The following is a 22,989-nucleotide window of genomic DNA, read 5'->3' on the forward strand; positions in this document are numbered from 1 at the left end:
ACATCAGTTTGTACATCTGCATGTAAACATTTGAACATGCAGGTGCTGCTTGTACTGTAGCACACGTTAAGCCAGGATCTGCTGCTAAAAATATAGTGAAATGTCAAAAAGTATCATTATATTGGTGACCGTCGCTTCTGTGAACGTCGCAGCACGTCCACAGCATCTGTAGCATCGGATTTAAAGAGCACCATTTCAGCTGTAAACTTAAATGGCTCTCGTTTACATTCACTATATTGCCTAGCCCATTGAACCGGTGCGACCATCCATCCTCTTTTGCTTAAATGTTGTTAAAACACGTTATGCTGAATCTGTATTTTTTACACATGTACGCTTACGCACAGACCTACTGCAGTGATGAAACTGACGCACAAACCGTGCATATTCAAACGCTTTTTTTTCCTTTCTTCTAGCACGACAGCCATGTAACTGTCAGTTTTGGAACCAACTCGCCACGCCGTTCACACTAATCCACCCAGTTCCTGTTGAAGGATATTAAAAACAGTTAAATTTATCATCTTCGACAGAGTTAGCAGCAGCGATTCTTTGCCCAAAAGTGACAGAATCCGTGCTTTCGGGCCGCTGACCAAGTGTCAGACAGAATGGAAATCAGGCCACTGCTGGTCAAGCTGCCACTCAGCATTTTAAACAGACTAACAGGGTTGCCAGGTTTGCACCATTCTGACTCCTGAGCAAAGCTGGTCATGTGGAAAAATACTTACACTGTCCGTTTATTCCCTTGCACCTATGCAGGTTTTTTTTTTTTTTTAATTCGTTATTTACTCGTGCACTGTTTCAGCAGTGGGACGCATAAACACACCTTTATATTTAATCCTAAAAGCTGTCAGTCAAAGATAATCTCATGTTTACGGGGTGATGATAGAATAATATTTTGCATGCATCCAACACCTCCAGCTGACAGGCCTCATTAGCAGGTGACGGCAGGACAACTTGGCCTACTTTCTCTGCATTCCCTCTGCCTTCGGGGAAAACTAAGCCCTGCCTTCAGCAGACCCCAAAACAACTCCCAACTGGCGTCACATCCAGCCTAAATGCCAAAACAATCAGATGGCTTATAATTTCCTCAGCGCTGGCAAAACACGCAGTTCTCCCTGCTGAGGAGAGGTGAGCCATGCTCTGTTTATTTACCTGCTCTCTGACATGCACGCCAGCTTCTAATTGGGTTTAAGGGTCAATAAAGGGATAATAGTTTTGACTAAATGGAAAACTAAGAAAGAAAAGGCTCACTGCTTTGATTTTAATTGGAAGAGTACAAGATATAGAAAAGCAGAAATTGGATTAATACGTTATTATTGTTACAACTTCTTGGCGAGGCATTCAGTGACGGTAAATGATTATCTTTTGTTTGCATGCCTTATTTTGTGGGGTATTACAGTCTGACATATTTTGACAAATAGCTTTATGTCATTACATAATAGAAGCAATTAGCATTACCAATTAGCATCTGCATGCCTGAGAGGCTGTTATTGCCCTCTCCAGAGAGATGGGCAAACACTAAAACAACACAGGGTAATTATGTTTCATTAGTGCATTTGTTTTCACCACATGAAAAGAGAGCAGATGGAAAGAAAATTGCCAACGCACAGCGCCGTTAAACTGCAACTGCTGTTCAAGGCTTGCTGAGCAATGAGGGTTATAACCCAAGAGAAAACCCAGATAAATTTGTGGCCAATGGTTTGTGACTGGGCTTGTGTGTGCTATTGTGCTGAGTGACTCTGCGAACGTCTTCTGCAAAGTTCAGATTTGTCAGTTAAATAAACTGTAAGTCTCTTTGAAATAACATTTCAAGAAATTGGCCGAGTTTCTTCTCAGTTGCGTTTCAGCAAATTGTACATCTACAGTAAACCGAGGACTGACAAACTGCATGTGTTTTTCTCGTTTATAATTAGTTAGATTAAAATTTCTTGGTTTGTTTTATAGGGACAGCGCACGTTATTAACACTGCCGTAGATGTGCCGGAGATAGTTAAGATTGAGGCTGTTTTTCATAAGGAAAGATGCAGAGTGAGCCTAAAATCAGACAATAACAAAAGAAGTTATTAAGATTTTATAAATACACTACCATTCTAAAGTTTGGGGACACCCAGACAATTTCATGTTTTCCATGAAAACTCACACTTTTATTCATGTGCTAACATAACTGCACAAGGGTTTTCTAATCATCAATGAGCCTTTCAACACCATTAGCTAACACAATGTAGCATTAGAACACAGGAGTGATGGTTGCTGGAAATGTTCCTCTGTACCTCTATGGAGATATTCCATTAAAAATCAGCCATTTCCAGCTAGAATAGTCATTTACCACATTAACTATGTCTAGGCTGTATTTGATTAATGTTATCTTCACTGAAAAAACTGCTTTTCTTTCAAAAATAAGGACATTTCTAAGTGACCCCAAACTTTTGAACGGTTGTATATGCATTTATGAATATGCATGCAGAAAAAGCAAAAAGTATAATGTTCCACACACTGTGTCATAATACATAACATGTTAAGCAATAAAATGAGAGATATTAATGTTAATAGTAATATAGACTAAATACGACACCCTCATCTCTTTTAGTCAGCTGATAAAGGTTGTAAAATTGAGTTGTAGTGTCTTTTTAAACTTTAAAAGTTCTAATTTTTTTAACAGAATAATATAAGTCTTGCTCGCCTCCAGATTGTGTCAAAAGTGTTAAATTTCAGCTCAAATTATTGCACAGATCATTCTTTCCACCATGCCTATAAAACCTCTGGTTTTAGCCTTATTCCAGACAGTGTATACTTGATGTGCTCATCTACATACTGTACTACCAGCTATATATGTAGTATATTTAATGCCAGAGCTGTATACCATAACAGTAAACTATGAGTCAATTTCAATGTTAGCTTGTACTTTGTGTATATCATCTATCTTATCATACATGTATCCAACTGTGTGTTATATGTTCCTTGTTCCCCACCCTCCTCTTCTCCCATCCCTCCCCCTGTCCACCCCTCTACCTCTTCTGTCCCTCTCAACCCGCCCGTCCAGCAGCAGATGGGTCCCCCCACATAAAGAGCCGGGTTCTGCTCAAGGTTTCTTCCCTGTTAAAAGGGTGTTTTTCTTGCCACAGCCCCCTTAACGCTTGCTCTGGGGGTTCAGACATATGGGTTTTGTGAAGCGTCTTGAGACAGTTTCCCCTGTAATTGGCCCTATATGAATAAAATTGAATTGAATTGAATTGTATGTAGCTTTAAATCCAACTGAGCTGCCTCTTTCAGGATGAGGGGTGCACTCACATCTCTATCTCCATCTACTCTGTTCAATCAGTGGCAAAGAGGAGCTCAAAGGAGGAGGGGGAGGGGCTAACTGGGGGCGGTGCTTATCCTTTTGTGACATCAAAACCCCTTTAAAAGTGTCTGCAGGCATGGTTTTGTACTTGTACTGGAGTGAACCGAGCTAAAATTTTCCTACACGTTCCGGTATTTATCCCATGCTAAAATGCTAAGCTAACTGACTTGACTAACAAACATATGGCATAATGTAAAATATTTAGTCTATTAATTTAATATGATTTGTTAATTAGCGAGCCGTAGAAGTGCTAGTAGACTAGATTTGGCTACCCTTGGATAAGCCTGAGATAGTTTTGTCCAACCAGCCTTTGCGGTAAACAACCTAGTTATTTAACAAACAGATATGAGCGTGGTGTTAATCTTCCCAGCTATTTCTCAGCAAACGAAGCAAATACACCCAGTGTCTTTTAAGTTTATGGTTTAAAAATCACCCCTAAGCTTGATTAGTCTGTCTGGTTCTTTCGTCTTTTATGTTCTATATAGTCCAGAATGCATCAGCTCAGTTGTTTTTAGGAACTTTGTGTTGTTTTAAGAGGTTGCCAAGACACTGATGGTGGCTGGTTGCGGTAACTTTTATGCAAGCGCCTGTAGTGGTATGTGAATGGGTGGGTGGCTCAGGGCCCACAGCCACTGGGTGGTACCCTAGCTGATGCTTTTCAAAGCAGTCGATTGCGTACAGTATAATTTATAAAGATCATTGTCGGAATAAATAGAGGTCCTGTGAGAGAATTAGGTGTCCACTCGGAACATGTAAACCGAATGCCCCACTTTAATCAGCCCAGTTCATCCAGAAAGACCTTTAATCTGGATCCTTTCATGACCAAAATAGAAACAATAATTGCAACCCTGCTACTCGAGCATTTTTGGGTCTTTGCCCTTCCTTGTATCCTCATATCTGCACCCTGGTGTTGTGAGTCTATTCTGGAAGTTCCTTTGTTTACTTTGGTGAGTGTTAAATGACTCCACATTCCTCAATTTACTGCCACAGAACACCTAACATGTCGAGAGCTTGTTTCCGTTCCACCGGCCACATATGCACTTGCCATCAAGCAGCAGGTCTGTGCGGTTACTAAAAATCAAGCAATTATTTTCCAATCTTCTGACTTTTTCTGAGTTGAGTCCGGGGTGGCGAATGCATCGGCCAAAGCCAAGTAACTGGTTGTTATGGGACTTGTTAAACAGAAACATGTTGCCTGGTGGTCAGTGACATACCTTGTTCGAGGAAATCTGCCTATCTTTACTCCGACTGACTTCACCACAGCCCTCATTTCATGGCAATGAAAAAGTATATAATGGTTTAAAATAGCAGCTTTAAATATACAGCAGGGCAGATAGAGCGGCAATGCCCAGCCCATGTTGTTAAAACCACTACGGGCTCTTTTTGGGGGAATGTATTGCATTGCTCTTTTAAGTTTTATGTAGCGTGTGCCCTTTTTGTGGGTTCAGCTGAGTTGAATCCAGTTTTTCTGCTGTTTTCTAGAAACAGTCTATTTGTAAAAGTCTTCTTCGAGTGCATCGCAAGTCTTTAAAGCAACTGTAGTCTAGTTGTTTTATACCAACTATGGACCGCATGATTATGTTGATGTGAAAAGGGTTATAGTAGCAATAAAACCCACAGACAATTACAGTATCGCCTGACTGTGCAGCTCAACTCACTTCTGTGGAGCATTATTGCTTCTTTTAACCAATTATTTTAGCTTTCTGGCCCTGTTCTCAAACAATACTGCAACAGGCAGCTCTTTATAAACCCACTGCACTCTCATTGTCCAGAATTAAACGGCAGACAAAGTTAGCGACTGGTTGGTTAAGATAGTGAAGCATTAACAGCCATAAAGACTTATTTTTCCTGGAGATGGTGGGGACCATGATGGAGCTAAAAGGAGAATGAGTATTAGATTTCTGTAGACCGGTGTCCACAAACATGACTCTTAATTAATCTTAATGTTGCCTCAAATTTGTTGGATGTGTAATTAAGAAAACTATTGCACTGTAGTTTGTCTCTGATGCTCTTAAGTTGCCAAAAGTTGGGTTTTAAGATTTAAAGACTTTTAGATGCTTGCTGTTACCCACTGTATTCAATACGTGGCTTTTGATTGCGCTGCACTATCCTTCTGTGTATACATTAAATGCTCCAGTTAGCCATTTTTTTTAACGTTTTCCTCGGTCCCTAGTTGCAGAAATGGCTTCAGCGTGTTGAACGTATAATCCCAGCAGGTGTCAAATGTTATTTTGCCAGACACTATGACTGTGTTCTAAGGGTAATATCAGGTGTGGGTTTTACAAAGACTTTAGAAGTTTATCTCTTTTTTTTGTAAAAAAAAAAAAGATACCTAAACACAGATTGTCATTTTCTGTGGCCTCCAGCTTTCATGATTCTTGGGGTCTTTCATTTGCTCTGCTCAGACCTGCTCACTCCAAAAACCCAGAAAAACCACAGGAATTTGTGCGATTCTGCTTAAATGTAATTGTAGTGCATGCATATATGCTCAGATGGATTTAAGATATCTTTTCCTTATACACTACCATTCAAAACTTTTGGGGTCGCTTAGAAATGTCTTTCAAATTTTTGAAAGCAAGGCGTTTTTTTCAATGATAACATTAAATGAATGAGAAATCCAGTCTAGACATTGTTAATGTGGTAAATGACTATTCTAGCTGTAAACAGCTGATTTTTAATGGAATATCTCCATAGAGGTACAGAGGAACATTTCCAGCAACCATCACTCCTGTGTTCTAATGCTACATTGTGTTAGCTAATGGTGTTGAAAGGCTCATTGATGATTAGGAAATTCTTGAGCAATTTTCATTATAAAACATGAAATTGTCATGAAACTTTTGAATGGTAGTTTGTGCTTCATTTATTTGTTTCATTGCGCTGTGGCATTATGCTGTGTTGAGTCAAAGATCTGCATTATACTCCAACTTTTGCTTCATACAAGCCAGAAAGAATGCATTTATTTTTGTTTAGCGAAAGAGATTTAACAGAGGCACTCCACATATCTGAAGGCCAAGCTAAATAAAGAAGAAACCTGGGAAGAGATCAGGTATCACCTCCTACTCTCCATCCAATCAACGCCTTATGCAACAGGTCTATATTTCTGCTTGTCATTCAGAAAGTCATATCTCTGCATTGGAGACAAAAGACTTGATTCAACAGGTCCTTGTATAAATGCAAGCACTGAGTTTGACACATTCAAGTTATTGTCCTCATTTTATTACTTGCTGACAGCATAGATGATGCAATATGTTAACAGTGACGCTGTTGGATGTGAATCTGTAAAAAGCAAGATCTCTCCTGCCAATATTCCATATTTTTGAAGGTCTGATCCCCCTTTTAAAGTGCTTATCTTGGTAAATGGGATGTATTCCCTGCTCTTTTATTGAACACATCTGCTCTTGACTTACTGTTAGTAGTGACTCCATCCTAAGAGAATGAGATATTTCAAAGATCTAGAGTTGAAGGGGTTTAATATACCGATGCAAACAGAAGAGTTAAACTCAGGTGATCACCTGAAAAGCATTTTTGAAATATTCTCGTGGAATGTGGTTGTCCCCAGTGTAAAACAAACCCAACCTCAGCCAAATCTCACACCTCTGTCTCAGAATGTGCTCTCCTTCTCTGAAACCCCCCTTTGTCCACCACCGTTCGCTTCTTTCCCAGCCTCCCTCTTTTTTTTTTAAAAAAGCTTTTCTCTCAACACTCATCTCTAAGGTGAAGGCAGGAGTGCAAAATGTTCCTGACAGCACATCGTACGCCGCCAGAAAAGTGAGAGTGAGTGCTACAATCCACATCCTGCCATCACCTGTCACACTTACAGACTCTTCACCATCTAGATCTCCTTTGTCATGTTTGTTTTCCAATCAACAGGTCCTTCAAAGCTGCAGCTGAGTTGTACTTTAGCGGTAGCGGTTCGAAGTTGTAGCCCTAATCATGTTCAAATGTTCTGGTCTGCTGGAGAAACCACATATTCCAGATGTTTCTGAAAAGACATCTTGAGTGAATGCAACACCAGTCCAACGTTAACAAAGACTTTATCCAAAAACACACAAATGTCCCTGCTTTCCAAGAAGTTGTACTTTCTCTTGTCAGGTTAAGACTGAGGTTGAGTCCTTATTCTCAGCAAGGGATTGGTCCTGCGGAGAAGTCAACAAGGCGTGGTTAGTGGTGTAAATTACATGGCTGGAGACTGATGGCTTGTATCTGACTGGTGTGTGTTTGAAAAGATGTACCGATGGACTGAAATTCAAACATTTCCCTGCAGCTACTTTGAGCCAGAGAGGGTCAGGAATGCAACCCGCAACACAATAAACTACAATGTCTACAGACTTTTAACACGAGGTCGAAGGTCATGTCAAGACCTCGGATAGAACCAACTTGAGGTTAAATGGGTAACTCTATAGTTTAGTGCTATTTCCTACGCACACTGTGTTCCTGCGTCCCTTGAAAAGCCATCAGTTGTCTGGTTCACTGGCCCAGATCCTACTTGTGTAGTGTTTCCAATGACCTGCCCAGAACAACTTGCCTGCCTCTTGGCCCTACCAGCATCTTTTTTTTTTTTTTTCCTGCTACAACCAGTCTGGTTTGGACCTTAGGCTGCTATTGCACCAGCTGGACCTACCTGCCCTATAAATCCATCCATCTGCACTGCAAAAAAAGCTAATTCTTTACCACAAATTCTCACCCTAAGAATTGCCACTCTCTTCCACTGTTTATCCAACTTTTCTCTCCCTTCTTCCATCTTTCTTTTTTCCACTGGCTGCTTTTTCTTTCTACAACTTCATGCTATGTATCTACTACCACCCCTCTCTCTCTCTCTCTCTCTTTCTTTTGGCCTCTTCTATTTCTTCTATTTCCTGGACAGCAAAATCTGAGCAAACAGATGCGGCCTCTGTGTTGTCCTGCCCGACTGCAGTGGCTGTGCACGACACAAACACACACAAACGTGCCACCGGGTGCATTGGCTGCACGGCGCTGCCAGCTGGAACATTTCGCATCTTTAATCACTACAGGCAGTTCCATTACATACTCAACCGCAGGATTTCAAAACCGCTGTCTCCCTGAGCCCTCCTGTACCACCCTCCACTTATTCTCGTGCACATTTATCTGCATGTTTTGCTGTTTATCCATGTGAGCGTGCACTGTAAACAAGTTCGCGACTCCACGAGTTCTTTTAAAAATTTAGAAACCATCATTATCCACGTGCCTTGTGCAAGAGTCTTTGAGCCTCTCTCCCTGAGCAGGAAGACGACCCGTACAACTTATCTGTCTATCTTCTCGCATGTTTCATAACAGGTTGTTGTGCATCCAGTATGTAGCCTGGTGTTGCCTTGTCTATAATTAGCCCTTCTGTACTAATGAGGTGTTTCTGAAGGGCTGGAGCGAACCGCTGACCACCAGCTAGCGTAGCCTAGCCCACATCGGCAAATTAAAGAGAGGCTCCATCTTCAAGGCTGGGCTTAGCCGGAGCCAGCCCTCGCAGACGGCAGCCCAAGTGCGCTTGAGTTAGAAGTAAACACACAAAACACTCAGAAAGAAAAACAAAAATCCGGAACAAGCACATTTTGTTTGTTTCTGGTGTTGTGATACTCCATGTTGGAATTATATGCTTGGTGTTTCCTGTTAGTGTAGTTAAACAAAAGAATCCAACGCTGAAAATGCGCCAGTAAACTTTAAATGACCACAATCCATTGCACTTTATTGCATCTTATTGTGTGCACAGCATGTGGACGTTATAATGAGAATATGAGCCGTTAATGCTATATTTACTTCATAAAACTTAAATTATAATAAGATATACTTGCACTTTTACAGTCAAACCACTTACAATATCATAAATATTAGAATGCATTTTTTTTCTTTAACTTGCTACCCAGTGATGAAAGCAGTATTCAGATCCTCTACAGTGCTATTCTAATATAAAGTGCAACATTATCACCAGTATGCTCCCGTATAAGATGCATGGTATAGGTAAAGGTGGTACTTTTTAACTACTTTATACACTATTTGTGATTTTTTTCAACACATGTTTTGCAAATAAGATGTTTATCTGTAAAGTATGATACCTAAAACAGTCAGATAAATGTAGTGGAATCAAAAAAACACTATTTACTCCGCCAAGGAATGTGGTGGAGTTGTGTGACGATCTGTCTGTTTGTCTGTTAGCAACATTACTCAAAAATGGACCAACGGATTTGGATGAAATTTTCAGGGAAGGTCAGAAATGACACAAGGACCAAGTGGTTAGATTTTTGCAGTGATGCAGCTTACAGTCTGGATTCACGGATTTGTTAAAGATTTTTGTATCATTGCGAGATAGAGGCACGGCGTCATTGTAACTGTGACTACAAGTGAACACTACGTCAGCTGCCTGCTGACGATCACATAATTACAATCCTGTTACGAATCGACAAGTGCAGACTTCTCGGGATACAGCAGACATCCATCGGAAATCATACAAGGAATGAGCAGCCTTGGAGGACTACTGTGTTCTCTAAGTGCTTTTCTAGTTCCCTATGAGATGTGACAGCGAGTTAATATGAAGCAACTTTAAAAGTAGCTCAAAATTATGCAGTAAGTTTGGGTAGAGTGTATTTTTTTGGTATTACTGTGCAAAAACTCCATAGGAATCCTTTGGGGGGTCTAATAGGAAACTAGATTTCTGCACTTTCTGCACCAGCCAATTATGAAGAGAAAAAAAAGTCCACGGTGGGAATAAAATGTCGTGAATCCTACGTGAACTGAACAGTAATGAAGAGCTGCAGGAGAAGGGTTGCATTTTCTTGCATTTTTTTTCAATGGCCTTTCCCAGATTTCAGCTTTAAGCAGTATGATTAAATGTACTCAGTTAATCCCCACACTGATTTTTTTTGGCACTCGCATCAGCCTTCAACCTGCACCAAACATCAGTGCGTTTATTAATGCGGATGCACACATCACCCAGTCACACACTGTGGTGGACAAGTTGCTGCCTGTCTATTTATAAGAGCAAAGGATCCCTGTGGGCTGGTCTAAATAAAGGGGGTTGAGGGACCGGCAGAAACTCGGCCCATGTGGATTCCTTCTTCTCACAAAACAATTCCCAGCTTTCCCGGCAGTGTTGGAAATGGAAAAGCCGCACCGCTCGAAGCAGGCCCTCGAAGGAGTTTGTGTGTTTCTGGTTGACGTCTGTGCTGTGGAATATTAAGTCCTTTTTAAGGAAATGGATGGACGTGTAGAGCGTCCCGCTTGGCACTGTCTCCTCATTAGCCAGATGTCCTTTACTTTTCTTTATCTCTTCTCTGCCTCTATCTGTGTTTTTTTCCTTCTTTAATCCCGCTGACAATGTCACCTCCCAGACTGGAGTCTTAATGAGTGGGATAGATTCCTGCTTGTATTTATAGGCAGAGCTAAAAGCATTTACCCACACACAAAATCACACATCTGACACTTTGATTACAGGTCAGTGCAGACTGTCTGAGTTTGTGAACTGTGACCAGCAGCACAGGAGCAAAAAATGACCATGACTGACCGCGAATACACTTTTCTGACAAATGCATGAGCAGAGCTGTTGTGTGGTTTAGCACTGACGTCTATAGAATAGGAGAGACATATTGAGGTGGAAATGTAACCAGGGTCCTGCCCTCAACTAAACCAATAAGTTTAAAATTGGGTGGGGATGTGGTTTTCATTCTGGGTTTAGTTTTTCTGCTCTAGAAGTCGATGAAGCTACATGCCAGTCATAAACCATGAATAAATGGATGCTTGCCATTCAAAGCCAGACCACAATTAGCAGCTAATTGTCGCACGCTGCTGCTGGATGACAATGATCCAATCGTCAGATGAATGAAAGCTAGTTGCTTCTCATTCTGGCCCTGATTTGAAGCCGTGCCCGTGTTTCTGAGAGGCCAGTCAAGGGTGAGCGAGTTTCCCTCACCTTAACACTGTGGCGCTCCACCGCCGTGCATGAATCAACAGCGTTGGCGTGTGGATGCCTTGTTTGTTTGCCTCGGCCTTTGCGTGCATGTGTACAGTAGCAGTGTGTGTGTGTGTGTGTGTGTGTGTGTGTGTGTGTGTGTGTGTGTGTGTGTGAGATATGTTTTACTCAGCAGGGTGCCAGTTGGCAGTACAGTCTTCCAGTGTGCTGCCTCTAACCAAGACGTGACACACTATGTAGCCTTAACAGAGCGAGAGAGGCAGATCGAGCTCCTTCAGCCCTTCCAGACGCCTTCCCTCTGCCCCCTGATGACAGAAACAGAGAGGGAATACACTTGGTACTCCGCAGTTAATACACGGAAACCCACTTTATGAACAAAATTAGGTTCCTAATGACCCATAATAGGTGTATATTTCTTCGCTGCTTCTCCTCCGAGTTTGTGGTTTTGGCCAGAAAAGTGTGAGACAGAAAAGGGCTGGCGTGGGCGACGGCGAAATGACCGAAACGTGCTCAGAAGATTACTGTGTTGTGTCAGAGCAAGTAGACCAGCGTGTACGCATTGAGCGCATTTATTATCTTAATGAGCAACCTTTTTATCACAGCCAGTTAGATTTAATGCGCCATTGCGGTAGCTTAAGGGTCTGTTGTTTAAATCAACAATGATATTCGTCTTTCTACACTTAACGTTAAGTGGCTGATGAAAGATGCAGTAGCCATAGAGGTCAGGGAGAGACTCATTCTTCCTTCCCTCCTACATTTTTTCCATTTTTTAGTTTAGTTTGACTATAGATTATGCTGGTTTCATTAGGGGCTACACAGTGGCTTGGTGGTTAGCACTTCACCTTGTAGCTAGAAGATCCCCGGTTCACATCCCGGCCTTCCCAGAATCCTTCTGTGTGGAGTTTTTATGTTCTCCCTGTTCATGCGTGGGTTTTCTCCGGGTACTCTGACTTCCTCCCACAGTCCAAAAATATGCTGAGGTGAATTGGTAACTCTAAATCAGGGGTGTCAAACTCATTTTAGTTTAGGGGCCACATTCAGCCCAATTTGATTTCAAGTGGGCCGGGTCAGTAAAATCACAGCATGATAACCTATAAATAACAACAACTCCAAATTTTTCCTTTGTTTTAGTGCAAAAAATACATTTTGAAAATGTTCACATTTAAGGAATTATCTTTTACATTAAACAACCTGAAATTTCTTAAGAAAATAAGTCAATTTCAGCAATATTATGCATCAGTTTGTCATTTACAGATCACAATGTTTCTACAAAGGCACAAAACATTTAGTCACACGTATCTGGAACTGAATGATATAGTATTTTTCTTTATGATCAAGACGACAAAAAAGAACAAAAACAGGACAAAATATTACAAAAACGAGACACAAAATGACAAAAGCAAAAAACAAAACAAAAAATGAGACAAATGATATGAAACAAAACAAAGAAGAGACAAAAATTTAGACAAAAAAATTACAATGCGACAAAAAAAACACTTTATTCATAAAAAAAAATTATATATCCATGAAATCAGTTTCTTAATTCTTACTCATTGCAGGGCTATTTTTCTTTTTCTTTTCTTTTTTTTTTTATTGTCATCAGCAGCTGGACTGACATTCATTCAGTCATTTCTTTAATGCTTGTGAGCTGCACACACTTAAAACTAAAGCTGCCATGACAGAAGATTTTCAAATGTGCACAAAAACTACAATTAGACTTAATGGACACTGACACAGCTACTAGATGAACTGATAAATAAAAGATCCGTGAAGCCTAACATCTGCCACAAACACAATGTAAACTGAAACCATCTGCTGTGTTGGAGTGTCAACTAAATGGCTCCCGCTGTATGATCAATTACAGAAGTATCACTTGTGTTATTAACTGAACTTAAATGAACTCCGAAGAAGTTACTGTTACATTTTTCCTTTTAAAGTCCCGCAACTCTGAGGAAACGGCACAATCATGGCTAGAAGTAGAGAGAACCTAGAAAACAGTCTCTTGTGAGCATTACAAACTTATCATGCCATTAATCCTAAAACAGAAAACAGGAAACTTCTGTGATTGTTTATTTTACAAAAAAATAAACACTTGTACTCAACAACATTTGCACTGTATCTTCCCAAGGACCCACAGGTGTTTAATTGTACTTACTGTAGATATCTTACAATCACAGTTGGGATTTGTTCCCATACTCCTGTCTGCTCTGGGTAAACACAGCTTGCAGGTCAGCCAGAAAGTCCCTGAATTTTTGTCATCAAACAGTTGCTCACAGCTGAGTCACTCACGTCTTCCTGGTTTGTACTGAGTTTTCTGGAATTTTTGTTTTTTTACACAGTCTGAATGGTGCAAATCGTGTATTTTGGACAATTTGTTTAAACTTCACATGTAGGACAAAGTGATTTTGATAAAATATCAAGATTTTAAGTTCAGGTTTAGTCCAGCATTTTGACTCCACTTCATTGATGAGTAGTTCAAGAGCAGTTGGAAAGTTGAAAATCTGGCTATGCTTTGTGGTCCCAGGTATGATAAATTGTGTAATTTTTGTGATGTAGAATAATACCTATACTACCGTTCAAAAGTTTCAGATCACTTAGAAATGTCCTCATTTTTGAAAGAAAAACATTTTTTTCCCATGGAGATAACATAAATCATAAATCCAGTCTAGACATTGTTAATGTGATAAATGACTATTCTAGCTGGAAACAGCTGACTTTTAATGGAATATCTCCATAGGGGTACAGAGGAACATTTCCAGCAACCATCACTCCTGTGTTCTAATGCTACATTGTGTTAGCTAATGGTGTTGAAAGGCTCATTGATGGTTAGAAAACCCTTGTGCAGTTATGTTAGCACATGAATAAAAGTGTGAATTTTCATGGAAAATATGAAATTGTCTGGGTGACCCCAAACTTTTGAACAGTAGTGTGTTTTTATTATTACTCCGCCAAGGAACGCGACCGAGTTATGTGATGATCCGCATACGTTCGTCTGTCTATCTGTCTGTTAGCAAAATTACTCAAAAATGGACTAATGGATTTGGATGAAATTTTCAGGGAAGGTCAGAAATGCCACAAGGACCAAATGATTACATTTTGGCAGTGATGCAGCTTATAGTCTGGATCCACGGATTTGTTAAAGATTTCTGCATCATTGTGAGATAGCAGCACAGCGTCACTGTAACTATGACAACAAGTGAACACTACGTCAGCTGCCTGCTGACGATCACATAATTGTGATCCTGCTACAAATCCACCACTGTGGAACCTACCGGGACCTCTCCCACGGAGATGTTACAAGGCACAGTTGATTAAATTGTGGGGGTGTTTCTGAGTCCCATCAGTTCTGGCCGCCCGCAACATATTTAGGTCACGAGATTCAGCATCCGTACATAACGTACACATGCATAACACACACCTATGATCAGTGCAAGGTCATTTTGTTTGTGGGTACATATATATTAAATGCCACATTCTATGTTGCCATGATTTCTAATCATCAGTATCTAATAAATAAACACATGTTGCATTTCTAAAAAAAAAATGCTGCATTTGTGGCAATGCCATATGGGGGAATGAACAGCCTTGGCGGAGTGCTGCGCTCTCTGAGTGCTTTTCTTGTTTTAAATGTCCTGGTTATTGTTAATGCTGGTATATCACCATATCTCTATTTCAAGCTTCATCGTACTGAAAAAAATAGTCTTTGAATGCTCCAAATCCGCATTTGCTGACTGTTATTAATGCCCCTCACAGCTAAGAGATCTATCTCTATCTACTTTGAGCCAAGAATTATTGATCACAGATCACAGCTCATTCTTCTCTATATCATTCTGTCAGATTATTGTGGACCACAGACTGTGTAAATCAACTGACTGAACTTCAGTTTATGTTTGGAGCCGATCACAATGTGTATCTAAAGCACTAGTCTTGGTAGGTTGCTTATTATATACTTGGCATCAAATATCAAGTTACATAACTTGGGTCATCTGGGGGCTGCTCTTAAGACTCAAGGCCTTTTAGGAATAAATTGAAAAGTAAAAAAATAAAGTAATTTTGAATACACTTATGTTAAATCTGTTATTAAAGTTTGCTCCATTGCTGCTCATGTTGCTTTTCCTTTCTTTTATAGGTTTGGGTGTGATTGTTACTGCTGGCCCACATAAGCAGAACAAAGTGTGGTTAACGTTCAGAGAGGGCCTTTAAATTTAGTTCATGATAAAGACGAATTGATTTTAAAACGCCCTAATTGTTCCTGCAGTGAGCAGCCTGTTTTAAAGGCTTTATCTATAAATACCGCTTTGCTGTTCTTGGAAGTGTGAGCTGCCATCTGTTGTTTATTGCTCAGTTGTTGCTGTTTGCACTCTTTCTGGCCACTGTGGTCCGGTCAAGTGCCAAACGCCTGTCAGTGCATTATCAGCAAACTGTTCAAACATTGTCACTCCAGTTCATTTCAGTTCAATAAACACTTCAAAAAAAAATTAAAAACTGTCTCCGTCAGGTTGCATTGTAGCGGAGACAGTGATGTGTTCTTGATTATGTAAGCATAATACCTCAAGAGTTATTCAAGAAGCTCACCGGGACAGAACAGCATCACCAACATGTGCTCAACACATGGCAAAGGCTCTTTAGTTGGCACCTGATGAGAATAAGGAAAAAATAACGTGTAGTGAAGAGTGTGTGTTCGTGCCCCTGTGCATGTGTGTGTTAGTGTGTATAAAGTTTCAGGAGGCGCTACGGTGATGTCATGGGGTCCAAGGTGGTCTGCTGCAGACGCACATCCTGTGGCTTCTGGTTCTGTGCGCAGTAAAATGTCCTTGCACACTCGGATTCTCACGTACGCACACATTTGTCTCTTTCATTCAACCCTCTCTCTGTATTCTCTGCAACACAATTGCACTCCTTACTCTCTTTTTTTGTTGCATCAAACATAGACACACACATATACCCTGCAGGAACCGAGCCAGAAACAAGGGAGTGGCCGTGTTCCGATCCAGCAGCGGTTTAACCTGGCACTGACCGACACTGCAGACCGAGATGGAGCCTGACAGCAGTTTCCGTCAAACGAGTATTTATGTAACGGATGATGCAGGCATGGAGGTCAGAGCTCTGCCACCATCCGTTGTGTAATTACTCAGAGGTTTGGGGGTTTTTGCGGACTTTGGTTACACATCTGAAAGCAGACACATGCAAAGACACACATCACATGCATGAGACAACCAGTACTATACGCGCACATAGAGATGTATTAAATGCTTTTCTGAAAACTCATTACACATTGTTTAGGTTGCAGAAGCATGCATACAGTAGCAGGAGCCCGGCGGCAGCTAGCCAGCAGCTGTGCAGCGCCGCTGAGTGTGGAAAACAGTGGAAGTCAGAGAGGGGCAGTCATGGTTTGGAAGAGTTTAATTCTTCCAGCGTTGCAATTAGGCAAGAAAAACATCGCCAAAATATGATTATAATGATGATGTATTAGCTAAATTAAAGTAAAGCAATTACCTTATTAAAATAATTGACAAACTGTTGAGCTTTTGTGGAAAACACACTGGCATTTTGGCCACGATGTATCTTACTCAGGCTTACTCATGGCCTGATTTTCCTGTAGATTTGACTGCAGCGATCGCATCGACTGTTTCTGTCACTTTATGGTAAATGGATGTGAATGTGTGTGAACTTTCCATTTCTACAGCTAAGTTTGGGATCTATCATGAAGGCAGCTTTCATACTTTGTTTTACACTAGTTTATTTGTCCAGCACTTATTTGGTATTTCCATAGTAAATCTTTTTAAGTTCCTTCAACTTAGAAACACGAGTTCTCCTGCTGCCTTGTAATGTGAGTTAACTGCACATCAGTTGATTGATTGGTCAACTGTTCTCATACTCAGAATTGCTTTGATAATTATGAAAAGAAACAACCATAATTTACTTTTTGCATGTATGAATTACACACGGCAATTTTCAACCATGTTTTTAGAGTTTTAACTCTAACATTGCATCCTGGAAACTGCTTTATATGCTGGTTTTATCTCTTATCAGCTTGATTTCATGAATTGAGTGAACTCAGCTGTTGATTCATTCATTTAACTCATCGTTCCAAGTTAAAATAAGTTATAAGAATTCGTGTTTTTAATGTTGCCTTAATTTAAAAACTGCTTTTTTTTTCAAAAATAAGGACATTTCTCTGTGACCTCAAACTTTGAACGGTAGTGAATATTTACATTAAATAAATTGGAAAAGTTAATTTGACTAAATTCCTTTAAGATGTATGATATTCGAGCTGCACAGTGTCTCGATGGTTAGCACTCATGCCTCACAGCTAGAAGATCCTCCGGTTGGCGTCCCAGCCTGGGATCTGTCTGCATGGAGTTTGCATGTTCTCCCTGTGCATTCCTCCCACGGCCCCACAGGTTAATTGGTGATTCTAAATTGTCCATAGGTGTGAATGTGAGTGTGCTTTTTTGTCTCTCCGTGTAGCCCTGTTGGGACAGACTACCCTTTTGCCGACATCTTGACGTCCTCCGTCTTCCTGAACCGAATAAGGATTAAACGATGATAGATGATGGATGGATGGATGGATGGATGGATGGATGGATGGATGGAAGGATGGATGGATGGATGGATGGATGGATGGATGGATGGATTGACGGATGGATGATATTGTAGTGTTGACGTACACTCTGACCTTTTACTATTTCAGAGTTTTTATACTTAGCTTTTCTTAATGTCCCAGCAAATCACTGTGCACGTTCTTTTTTACCACTTCTTGCAAATTACATAACTTTGATTTTGACACACCTTTATACCATTAGATGTTTTAACGGAGATCTTAATACCAGAAGAATGTACAGCGTTGCTCATGTGGCTTTTTAATTGACAGCCAGTGACACTGCTTGACCTTTATGTGTGGCAATAATATACCCAGTGTCTGGAATGGATCATCTCTGTGCTGAAATCACACCTCTCTGTGTCAAACAGAACAGTGTAAAAGTCCTATAAAGGTCTGACGCTGAGGCCCATGAGAAAAGTAGCATGCTTCAGTGGACCACAGTCACACATTGTGTGGAGCTCTCACTCCCCCCCCCTGTGGAAATACTTTATGACATGGTCTCAGTTTTGACAAGGCTATCCAGAAAGCTATTACAAGAACCAAATTTTTTTTGCGTGGCTATAAGTCTCTCATTCCATTTCATCATTTCACCTCCCACTTATATCACGGCGCTTTGCAGAAACCTTTATTTTTCAGTCTTTCTCTCTGTCTCTGCTCCTTCTCTCTTCTGTCCCTCACTGCAGTGTGAGACTTAGCACCACACAGGCTCTCTTTATGCAGCCTGTTTGTTCTGCAGCACCGTCGCTGCCATGCTCACTGCTGAGGAAAGTCTGATGAGGACTTTTGCTGCTGCAGAGACACTTTAGACATTAGATTTCAATTCTTTTGTCTGTGAATGTTTGGCCCGTACACACATGGACGCGCACGTTGTTGCAATTAAACTTCTGTCATAGTGTTTTTTAACAATACACCGAGGTATGTGTGTATCTGTTGACATCACGCAGAACACAAAGATCTTTCTCACAGCTGTATGATTTCTTCAGCCAACATTTCCTGTCAGGAAGCAATAAAACTCCATCACCCTCCACGGCCAGTATACTGCTTAATCATTACAGCCATTAATTATCGTTTTATGTCACGAGTTAGTTAATTTTCATGCCATTGCACTTTTAAATGCATTTAATGTCAATACACAGACAGAAACCTTTTAAATACTTATTTTTCCATTTGCTCTGTGACTGCACCGCTGCACATACTGTATATACAGTACTGTGTGTGCGTCTGTATGTGCAAGAATCTGGGCTTCCTGCTGGAATCATTATGTTTCGGTCTGCTGAAGGAATTTCAGACCATTGAAGAAGCTATCGCTGCCAGATATTGCAATTCATCTTCCTCTGCTGACCTCTGCAGAGGGCTCACAAACTGATTAGATAACAATTTGTTCCTGCTTCACTCTCACTGACTCTTTCCCTCGCCTCCCCTGGCTTTGCTTCTTTTCATTTCCTCAGTGTGCTGTAGACTGTAGCAGCTGCTTTTTCCTGAATCTGTTTCTTATGTCACATGACGAACTCTGAGGAATTCTGCTTCACTGTAGTAACTCACTGGCTCTCTGATCCCTGCTTCATATGCTTTTTGTCTTCCCCTGCTTTGCCCCAATTCTACCTCTTTCCTTTCTCCCATCCAGGACTTTATCTACACCCCCAGAGGCTCCCAAAGGGCAGCAGGTGATTTACGCAGCGCACCACAGGCCTTCTGCACGTGTGCGTGAATGTTTGTCCATGAGCGTGAACGCTCTGTTTTTCTCCTTTATAATTTAGAGCTTAAGAAGTCATAAGAAAACCCAGAGAAAATAAGTGGTTGAGGGAATAGTGGGGACATTTTGGGAAATTTTCTTTCTTGCCAAGAGTTAGATGAGAGAATCAATACCACTGTCATGTTTATATGCTAAATGTGCAACCCCAGCCGGCAGCTGATTAGCTTAGCTCTGCACAAACATAAAACAGGGAGGCAGCAAGCCTGGTTCTGGCCGGAGGTAACAAAATCGACCTGCACCTTTCGATCTTGTAAGTTTGCTTCAAAGGTGCCGCTGGGGAATTTTTTTATCCTTTGGTGCCGTTTCACACTGCATTCTGTACTCCGCTAAATTAAGTGTCTCCTTGCTCCACCTTTATAATCAGTCGGGGAAATAATATTATTCTAACTGAACTCCCCAGTAGGGCAAATAAGTGTATATTCCACTATGGTTAATTGATTCTGTGCTCTGTCACTTCAATGTGATTGGTTTTATGTTTTGTGCCCTCAGCTGTGAGGTTAAATCTGACTTTCTCAGTGCAAGTCCAACTGGTGGCTACATGCACATCCAAGCATAAAACCTAAAGCAAACAGATAGCTGACGCTCAGTGTGAAAACACACACAGTGGGAGGAATTCTGCAGGCTCAAGGCTCATGAACCATTTTTTGAATTTGTGTGGAACCCTTTGGCAGATATAAATTTGCTTGGTGCGTAACAGCAGAAGTTTCTAACCCTAAAGGTTGTTCATGAAGGCTACTCTTTTTTTCTAGTTTGGTCTTAGAGGAGGTGGAAAAAGAGCCTTTCATGGCAAACATCATGCCATGCCAGCAAAAATACAAAATAGATGCTAAGTTATGGTTCACCAGCAGTCCAAAAATACCAGGTTTGTCGGGTGATTGTGCAGAAAAAACACGAATATGCTCCCAGTTTTTTGTGTTTTTCCAGATTTATCTATAGCATGCCTCACTTGTGACTCAGCAGCAGCAACACCAAACCCCAAAACATGGGTGTTGGATGTTTGGAGTTTCTACACTCGGCTGTCTGTTTTTGTTTGATATTCTCATAATGAAAGGAGTTGTGATAACACGTATTCTTTTTTTGTCTTTTTATTCCTGATGGTGAGAACTCAACTCAGGCAGGAATGTTTTTGCCTCGGCTGGCGATGAGAAAAGGTGAACTTTCAGGTCACGTAGATCAGAAAAAGTAACTTTTTTTCATCAGCAATGTGCCCCATAGATCATAAGGATAACAATTGTCAGAGAAGGGAGATTTTGTGAGGAAAAATACCGTGAGCCATAAACGAGCTATTGCACGTTGCAAAAATATGTACTTTTTTTTTTTTTTTTTTTTAAAACTGATTTAGTGCAGACCAGGCTCAGGGCCAACGGAGCTGTATTGTAAACGAACAATTAAAGCCGGGTGTTTTTCTCACTTCTAGCAGAGCCTTCTGTCCACGTTGCATACTGAGGCAATGCAATGGTAAATATAAAGAGTATTACAGTTTAAGCTCAAGTTTGAGATGCTGTCAAAAACTGTTGTGACAAAACAACAAGAATTGTTTTTTTCAGTGGTAGTTTTTTAATTAGAGCTGGAAAAGTTTAGCCAACAAAAATCCCACCTACTCTTCAACCAGTCATTTGGTTCCTGGGAAACAAACAGCATCTTATCTCTGGATTAACTAAACATAGAAAGCTAGCATTTGCAGAAGATTATATGCTTTTAATCTAATTATTTTATACTGAAATAACGGAGCTGACCAGCGCACTATGGGTAATATTTATATGATTTCTGTTGAGGAATACAGGATGTCCCTAAAGTCTGGACACAGGAAATCTCATTAACAATACTTTTATTTTGCCTCCACAGATTAAATATGGCTTTGTCAAAAGAAGAAAAAGTTGAACTTGTATTTTTCAGTGGACGTGAAGGATGGACGTATTGAAACATTGCAGATAAATTATATGCACATCATCCAAGGAGGATTCCACTTGGCTTTTCCACGGTGGCGACGGTGGTTAGTAAGTTTAAAGAAATGGGCAGTGTGATGGACAAACCCCATTCTAGACAACCAAATATATATATATATATATATATATATATATATATATATATATATATATATATATATATATATATATATATATATATATATATATATATATTTAGGTTGTGTGAGTTCAAAGTTTACGAAAAAATGGGGATGTTTATAGGTATTCTGTTCCTCAAGCTGCCAAAAAAATGTATTAATCCAGGACAACTATAGATGTAGTGGTTTTATCCTAATGTTAGTAACATTAGCGATCGCCCCACCACTGAGAATTTGGTTTCATGAGAGCATATCAACCAACAATTCAACCAACAACTTTAATATTCCCTTGATTTGCTTTACAACTTCTGAACTTCTGTTGCAATGAGCATGAATTTTCTCAGCCACCCTGACACATGTACCAAATTTCTGTTTCCAAAAACAACCAAATTCCAATTTTACAGTCACACTTAAAAAGCCAGTTTGGCAACCATTTCTTATTTCTAAAAAAAGACTCGTGTGAGGCCAGATGACAGGCACAACAATGCGTATTTATGGGAGAGAAAACATCTTATGGCCGCAAACTGTGTGACATCTCACAACAAGTCGACTAGTTAATTTACTCTCAAAAACCACCATTTTTCATTCCCTTTCCCGTTGTGCATGGCACAGATGTTGCCAGTGGTGTATTTGTGTAGCTGTGGGGCCCAACCATTTATGCATGATGCATTTCCACATCTGGCATGTGTTTTTTATGAGCTTCAAGCTGGTGTAAAGCAGCACAGGCTGAGTAGTTGCCCAGTTGCGGTTGTTTTTTTTAACAGGCTGGATGTTGTTGTTGTTGTTGTTGTTGTTGAACATAGGTGAACCATTATTTAGAGCTGCAACTATTCAGGAATTTCACTTTGGCAAATTTTGACTCTCGAGCATTATTTCATTATTTCTTGTGTTGTGCAGTTTAATCCAAAAAATGTTGGTTGTTTGTCACATTATATGGATGTTATAAACAAATATGTAGCTTTGTTGTGTGTTTTTAGCCCTAACTAGGTATTTGTATGTGAAGCCCCCCCTTCCCCAATGGATCATGTTGTTCATTTACCTTTCTACTAATGTAAAAGTTAAAAGATCCCCTCCATTTGACTTCTTTTATAGGGGTGTATGGGAAAAATCACTGGTCAGTCAAATTGGCCACCGGCAGGCTCTTTATCCATAAGGACAGGGTAGCGAGACATCTGGTGTCGTGCCCACATGTCCACAAGCCGAGACAAGGTACGTACAAACTGCACCGGCACTGTGGCGCTCTCTGAAGGGAAGTGACTGATTCACAATTAGCTGACAGAGCATAGAGCTTACCAGAAATCCCTGAGCGCATCACA

General features: G+C 40.5%; 1 protein-coding gene across 2 annotated transcripts in view; it reads left to right on the forward strand.

Moving 5' to 3' along the window:
• Nucleotides 1-22,989, forward strand: part of usta (uronyl 2-sulfotransferase a) — a 70,150-nt gene that overhangs the window by 8,115 nt on the left and 39,046 nt on the right. Inside the window, exon 2 of one of the 2 annotated variants that reach the window (XM_023272406.3) lies at nucleotides 22,766-22,882. The exons of the other annotated variant lie outside the window; for it this stretch is intronic. Within the exon in view, the coding sequence (XP_023128174.1) occupies nucleotides 22,766-22,882 (117 nt within the window). The remainder of the gene's footprint in view (nucleotides 1-22,765; nucleotides 22,883-22,989) is intronic. 2 annotated transcript variants of the gene reach the window in all.

This window comes from Amphiprion ocellaris, chromosome 12, assembly GCF_022539595.1.
Source record: "Amphiprion ocellaris isolate individual 3 ecotype Okinawa chromosome 12, ASM2253959v1, whole genome shotgun sequence".
Taxonomy (NCBI): domain Eukaryota; kingdom Metazoa; phylum Chordata; class Actinopteri; family Pomacentridae; genus Amphiprion; species Amphiprion ocellaris.